General features: G+C 28.7%; 1 protein-coding gene across 2 annotated transcripts in view; it reads right to left on the bottom strand.

The window, feature by feature from the left end:
* Nucleotides 1-594: 594 nt before the first annotated feature.
* LOC113387797 (general odorant-binding protein 56a-like) overlaps nt 595-7724 on the bottom strand; it is a 27814-nt gene continuing 20684 nt past the window's right edge. Inside the window, exons 2-4 of one of the 2 annotated variants that reach the window (XM_026625174.1) lie at nt 5044-5160; nt 3577-3625; nt 595-931 (exon numbers count right to left, since the gene is read on the bottom strand). In XM_026625174.1, the coding sequence (XP_026480959.1) occupies nt 810-931; nt 3577-3625; nt 5044-5160 (288 nt within the window). In that variant the 3' untranslated portion in view covers nt 595-809. The remainder of the gene's footprint in view (nt 932-3576; nt 3626-5043; nt 5161-7724) is intronic. The other variant, XM_026625175.1, reaches the window with a different exon arrangement.

Below are 7724 nucleotides of genomic sequence, written 5' to 3'. Positions count from 1 at the left end.
ATAGTTATTGAAAAAAAAATTAGAAACAAATTTTTTTTTCCAAAAGCAATTATTTTGTTGAAACAAGCAGAAAGTTCTTTGAATCATTTAAATCTGACGCTTAGTTCTTTTAAAAACTGCCATTTTTTGACATTTAGCTCTATATCTTCAAAACGGCTGGGCCTACCTTTGTCAAAAACTAATCACCCCTTCTCCCTATCATTACAAATTGAATGTTTTTTGGATCATACAAATCGGATGATCCGTTCTCTCAAAAACTTGATTTGTATTTTCTGCACTCTTTGCTTCGTATCTCGGTAGCGGCTGGACCTGCCTTTGCCAAAAACTAATCAGCACATCTCCCCATCAATAGGGATCGAATGTTTTTAAACTATTCAAATCGGTTGATCCGAAAGCACACACACACATCCAATTTTTCTGAGGTATGCCCTTTGAAACTGTTCAGAAACGTTCAAAACATTGAGAAATGCAAAAATTTTCATTTTCGATTTTTTTGCGATTACTATAACTTACCCTACGGGAAGTTAATTAATGAAATAATAAAATAATTTCTTCAATAAAAAACAATTTTAAATTTAGAAAAAAAAAGTTTATTCAGAGATTCATATATCAGTCTAAAAAGAAAACGTATAAAACAAAAATAAAAACGACCAGTCTTGCATCAAATTAATCACCAATCCCTTGAATCAGGCTCTCGTATCTCTGACGATGTCTTCGATCATTTCAACATAAACTCTCTTCAGACGATGGAGACGTGTCTGGTGTCCCTGTAGCAGTTGTAGATGTTGAAGGCCCTTTCGCAGGCGTTGTCACCACTGACGACCTTGCACTTTTCGACGGCGGCGGTCACCTTCTTCGACATTTTCACCACCGAGGCTCAACTTTTGGACGGCGACTTCGGTCTGGAACTCGTCGGCGTCGTTGAAGAAACCTGGGAGAAAATGATCGATAGTAGTAAAAGACTCTGGTGGAAGATATTGGTGGGAATCGAAAGAACTCTACTGACGAGCAAATAGAAGGAACGTGAAGAACTCAAGAAGTTCAAAGTTGAGAAATTCACCGAAAATGAAAGCATTAAATATTAAACTAGTTGGGCGCATGGCATTGTGCCTTAAGGTAAATTGCTGGAACTTCCCGTATCAAAAATTATTATTTTTTTAAAAACGATTAACATTTTTGAAAAAAATTTACTTCGAAAAAATAAGATTTTTGAGAAACTATAAATTGCATAAAAATAACTTCTCTTTTTTTTGAAAAAATGTTATCTTTATTTTGACATATTTTGGAAGATCTGAACTTTTCAAAGCAATCCTACTGCTTTAACTGCATAGAGACAAAATATAAAGCGCATGAGCGCCGCGTCGCTGTCTAACGGATAAACATTGGTACGGAACCCATAGGAATGTAAACAGAATTTATACTTATTGTTAAAATCTCTATAAAATATCTAATAATTTCATGTGCATATGTCTAATGATCGTTTTTTACCGCTAAATGGCATCTTTTTTTACTGTTTTCGTTAGATCTCCGAAACCGCTAGACCTGTCTTCATGAAAATTTGATCAGTTCTTCATCATGTTAATACAAGTAAAATTTTTTTTGAATTATTAAAATCGGACACTCCGTTCTCTTATAGACTGAGTTACCGTTTTTGGCACTTTTTGCCCCATATCATTGGAACGACTAGACCTGCCTTTGCCAAAAACTAACAAGCACGTCTTCTTATCAACAGCAATCGAATGTTCTTTGAATAATTGAAATCGGTTGATCGGTGTTCCCGAAATCGTCCACGAAAATTTGTATCCGCACACATCCATACACATACATACATTCATTTTTTCTAAGGTATGCCAAAATGTTCAGAAACCTCTGAAACGTAAAGATATATAAAAAAAATTTATTTTCGATTTGTTTGCGATAACAAGATCAATAATGATGACACATATGTCAAAACGTATGGAAAAAAGCACATTTCAAAAAATTCTAAAAAACTAAGAAATTAAATATGAATATTAAAGTACATGAAAAACAATAAGACAGAATTATGCATAAAAAAGTAGAGAAAAGTGAAATCATCGGTAAGCAAAAAGTATAAATATTATTGAGGTATACAAATGTACTAAAAAAAAATGATTTTGCATAAAGTATGAAAACTTATATGAAAGTGAGAAAAAAATTACAATATAATCAAAAAAACAAAAATTTTATAAAGTAAATAGAAAAGCATAAAAAAGTATGAAAAAATACTATAAAGTTTACTAAGAGAAAATGAGTATGAGTATGGGAGAAGCGTGAAAAAGTACATGAAAGTAAAAGAAAATAAAAATATATACAATTGTTAAAAGATGATATTTACAAAATATTGAAAAATATATAGAAACCTATGAAAAATACAAGTAGCATATAATATTCATAAAAAAGTATATAAATATATAATATATATATATAAAGTATAAAAGCATGAAAAAGTATGTGAAAGTAAAGGAAAATTAAAAGACTTTACCGATTCTGCCGCATAACAGACCAATGTTATGGCAAGGCCATGTTGCGGTCCAACTTGCATACAATATGCTACTGAATCATACTGAAAACAGTAAAAATGTTATGTATTTGCTGTGCATTCAGGCATTTTACACATAAACTGTAAGGTCACTCGTGTGTTATGGAGCTGAGTCAGAAAGACCCTGTTATCTAAGATCTTTTTTTTTCGACATTGGTGTGGTTTCTAGGTTGGGTTTTCTATCTGACAACCTGAGAAAAATGTCTGACTGCACAGCAACCACATGGCTTTTGTCTAAATTTAGTATGGAAAGTTCTTCATAACATGGCCTTGCCATAACATTTGTCTGTTATGCGACAGAATTGGTTCTTCAATTTTATATTAATATTGATGGATTTGGATAATGAGACCCTACTGATGAGTAGAACTAAAGAAATGTGATTCAAGTTGAGGGGGAAAGGTTTCATGGATTTACCAAAGGGACTCTACTGACGAGCAAACTGAAGTTTATATTAATAGTATACAAAAGAACTCTACTGGCGAGCAAACTCAATCTCACATTAATATTTATAAATTTAAAAAATGAGACACCCTACTGGTGAATAGAACTGAAGAAATGTGATTCAAGTTAAAGAGGAAAAGGTTTGATGGATTTAGTAAAGGGACTCTACTGATCTGCAAGCTCAATGTCATAAAATGAGTTAATTTTTTAATTTAGAAAGGTTCGATGTATTTTCTAACTCTACTGACAAGCAATTCTGAAAACATATGGTTCAACTGCAACATTCTTTTGCTATTTCATCTAGAATTTCTGATGGATTTGAAAAAATGACATCCTACTGAGATCTTTGCAGAGAAAAAAACTCAAAAAATTGTGTAATGCTAATTTAGAATTTATAATTTAGAGCCCTAACTTATTCCTATTCATGCCATTTTTTTTTGCAAAATTGGTCGTTTTAAATTGTACTATTGAGTTGATTGAATCTCGATTTAATAAGAAGATATATTAGTGAACAGAATTGTTAGAAAGTCAATATACTCATTTTCTAGACTATTGGTCTATTTTTTATAATTACCTGATTGGCGGAAGAAGCACTTCATGAAGCATTTGACATTTTCGCTAACCTGAAACGAAAATAAAAGAAATTAATTAAAATTGTAAATAAAGTGATAAATATTACTTTGTTTATACTTTTATAGTTTATATCTCTCTACACTCTTTATAATTTCACACTTAAATTTTTATAACGTTTTTACATTTTTGTCAGTTTATATTTTATACTTTCAATTACTTTTTTACATTTGCCATAGTCTATTACTTTATACTTTTACGTTTTCCTTTACTTTCATATATTCCCTAATACCAATTTTTGTTAAATTTATTTACTTCCTATACTTCTTATATTTTTTATATTTATTATATTTTTCTTTACTTTAATTACTTTTTTCATTGCAAGCTTTCCACTCCCTTTGTTTTTTTACTTAGATATTTTTTATTAATTTTATAAACTGCTTATACTTTTTATATTCTTATGGTTTTCTTTTTTTTTTAACTTTTATATTATATTTCTGATACTAAGCCTAAGCCAACTTCTCTTGAATGTTATATTTATGTATTTTTTATTAAATTCATTTGCTTCTCAATAATTTTTTAAACTTTTCTTTACTTTCATATACTTTCATATACTTTTTTCATTCTCTGTAGAGAATATCATTTTTTTCATAAATTTATTTCAATTTAATTATACTTTTTATATTTTTCTTTCTAATATAATATATCAAGCCCATTAACTCTAAGTATTTTATATTTGTATAATTTTTATCAATCTTTTTCAATTTTTTATGGTTTTTTCTACTTTTTATGAGTTTCTATACATTTTTCTAAAATTTGTAAATATTTTTACTTTTATATAATTTTTGAGTTTTTTTGCATGCTCACTTCCCATAATTTTTTATATTTTTTATTTTATTTACTTGATGATTTCCTCTACTTTTTATGGTTTATTAAACTTTTTTAAACTTAAATTTTAAATTAAATTTAATTAAATTTTATAAACGTAAATTTTTATGCTTTACCAGGCCCATACACTTTTAGTTTTGTATATTTATGTACTTTATAATATTTTTTAATATTTTTTTATTATTCTCTGATTATTTTTCAATTTTGTACATCTTTCCTTAGCATCACATAAGTTTTTATACCTCATCCAAATTGTTTTTTTTAGTACATTTGTATGCTAAAAAATTTTATACTAATATTTATACTCATCGCTTTCTTTTAATTTTATCTACTTTTTCCGACTTTTTTGTACATAGTTTTCTCTTATAATATTTTTCATGTATTTTAATCTTCATATTTAGTTTTTTAGTTCTTTTTAGAATTGCTCAAAGTATGCTTTATAATTAGGCAATATATCCATACGTTTCGAGATATGATCTGTGCCATCATTATTGATTTTGTAAAAATACTTTTATAATATCATCAATATAGATTTATCATTAATACTCATAAATAGTAGTATAAATTAATATTGATTACTTACATTTTCGGTGGATTCTCCAACCTTGAACTTCTTGAGTTCTTCAGGAGTTGCTCCAGATTCTTGGAGGCAGGTTTGGGTGTGTTGTCTAACACGTTCCTTTTGTTCGTCAGTCACAGCCTAATAATAAAAATAATTATATTAATGAAATTAATTATTAGGTGTAAGTGGCATTTCGCCTTCGGGCAAGTGATCGTAATCCATGCGACTTTCAATTGATATCTTTTGAACAAAGGTAGAGCAAAAACGATGTATGCAAATTGATATTATTCTAAACATTGACATTTCGTAAGACTGTAATGTTTAACGAAATTTCTTTGAACTAAAAAATTATTATTAATATATTCTATACACTTAGTTTTATTATTTACGAAAACGGCTGTATGTTTGATATTTCAAAATCGGTTCAGGATTATTTTTAACTAAATAAACAAAACGCAAGGACTTGATTATTGGTTAAATAAAAATATATGGTTAAATAAATCAATTGCTAAATTGCTTAAAATTTGAAAAAAATAAGAATTTTTAATATATTGTTAAGAAATATTTTTAAATACATAATAAAAATGTTTTTCATAAAAAATGGTTATATTGTAAATATTTAAATTTTTAACTTCCCGTAGGGTAAGTTATTGTAATGGGGCCGAAATCGGAATTGAAATTTTACATTTCTTGACGTTTTGAAGGTTTCTGAACATTTTGGCATACTTCAGAAAAAAATGGATGTGTGTGTGTGTGTGTGTATGAGGTATGGATACAAATTTTCGCCCACGTTTTAGGGCGCACGGATCAACCGATTTGAATGGTTCAAACAAACATTGCATTCCTATTGATAGGGAGAAGAGCTGATTAGTTTTTGGCAAAGGCAGGTCCAGCAGTTACGGAGATAAGGAGCAAAGAGTGCAGAAAATGAAAATCGAGTTTTTGAGAGAACGGAGCATCCGATTTGAATATCTAAAAAACATTCAATTAGTAATAATGGGAGAAGGGGTTATAAGTTTTTCGCAAAGGTAGGCCCAGCCATTTCGGGGATACAGAGCTAAATGTACAAAAATTGGCAGTTTTTGAGAGAACTAAGCGTCCGATTCAATTGATTCAAAGAACTTTCTGCTTGTCTTAACAAAATAATTAATTTTGGAAAAAAAAATTTGTTCCATTTTTTTTTTTTTTTTTTAATTTTTTGTATATCGAAAATAATTCAGATTTTATTTTTAATTCTGACTATAGTTCTAATATACTTTAAACAAACAATTTCAACTCTGCAATTCAGTCATATAATTCTTATAAATATTAGACAATGTTACAATATTTATAATAATCTATTTGAAAACATTCAATATTCCTCGAACATTCGTTACGGTACGGGAAGTTCAAGCAATTTGCCTTAAAGGCACGATGCCACCCACCCCACTAGTTGAAATTTATTTAATTATGTTCATCAAAATAAAATACAGATAAATATTTATAAAATAATCTACTTACAGGACTGCAACGAACAAAAGCCAAAGCGACAACTAAGAATTTCATTTTGTTGATTCTTTTTAAAAAATTAAATTTCCAAAAACTCGAAAAGAAAGTTCACTTGTCGAAATGCAAAGCACAACTGTCGAAACATTAATCGAAAACGCCGCAATTTATATCTCTTGAAAATGATAAGAGAGTGTAAGATTACACTAAAATATTTGTATGAGATTGTGTGTGCGCCTGTGTATGTTCGTCTTCTTATATGTAGTGTTCTTGTGTGTGGCTATGTGTGTTTATGTGTGTATGTTTTTGTCATTGTGTGTGTTTGTGTATGGGTGTGGATTTGTGTGTCTGTGTATGATATGACATAATGGTAAATTTTCAATATAGTGTTATCTTTAAATTCGATACCTTCGAATTATTATTTCGACTTAGTCAAAACAACTTGCATTGTATCTTTATTATTTGACACCACAAAAGTTTCCACTGCTTTGTTTTTCTTCCTTTATGCGATTTTGTTGCAACAATTTATGGAATTTTATATTCTGTATTATTTGTCGTGTTAAAAGTCTCGAATGTCAATAAATTTCCATGTAGGAAATTAAAGCATATGAAATACTATTGGGGCTGAAAATATTAACTGGAGCCTGATGATGTGAAAAAATTAAGTAGAGTCTAAAAATACTAATTGGAGTCTGAAAATACTAAATGGAGTCTGAAAATACTAAATGGAGTCTGAAAACACTAATTGGAGCCTAAAAATACTAATTAAAGCTTGAAAATATTAACTAGAGCCTAAAAATACTAATCAGAGCTTGAAAATATTAATTGAAGTCTGAAAATACTAATTGTAGCTTGAAAATATATTATATTATGTTGCGTTTTTTTCATATAAAATTATCAAAATTTTGAAATCTAAGTTCTCGCATGAGTTATCATGGCACATCACAATTCTTTTTTTTTGTTGATAATTTTCAATATAAAAACTCGTAATTTTGAAATGTCAAATAACGAAAATCAACAAATCATTTTGGTTAAAATATTAAAGTGTTACACATTTTATTCCTAATAATTTTATATTTATTGATTCATTATTGATTATTCATTAATACTTGCCAATAGGCAAAATGTCGTTGACACCGAATTAAAAAATGACCCCATGCACTTGGCAGATAATTAGCAGTGAACCCATTAACCCTGATAATAATTATCAAAACATT

The sequence above is a fragment of the Ctenocephalides felis genome, unplaced genomic scaffold, assembly GCF_003426905.1.
Source record: "Ctenocephalides felis isolate EL2017-DRISC unplaced genomic scaffold, ASM342690v1 CF-g0.4_SCAFFOLD_03572, whole genome shotgun sequence".
Taxonomy (NCBI): Eukaryota; Metazoa; Arthropoda; class Insecta; order Siphonaptera; family Pulicidae; genus Ctenocephalides; species Ctenocephalides felis.
Note: the sequence above shows the minus strand (reverse complement) of the source record. Positions and strands in the feature narration are given on the sequence as shown.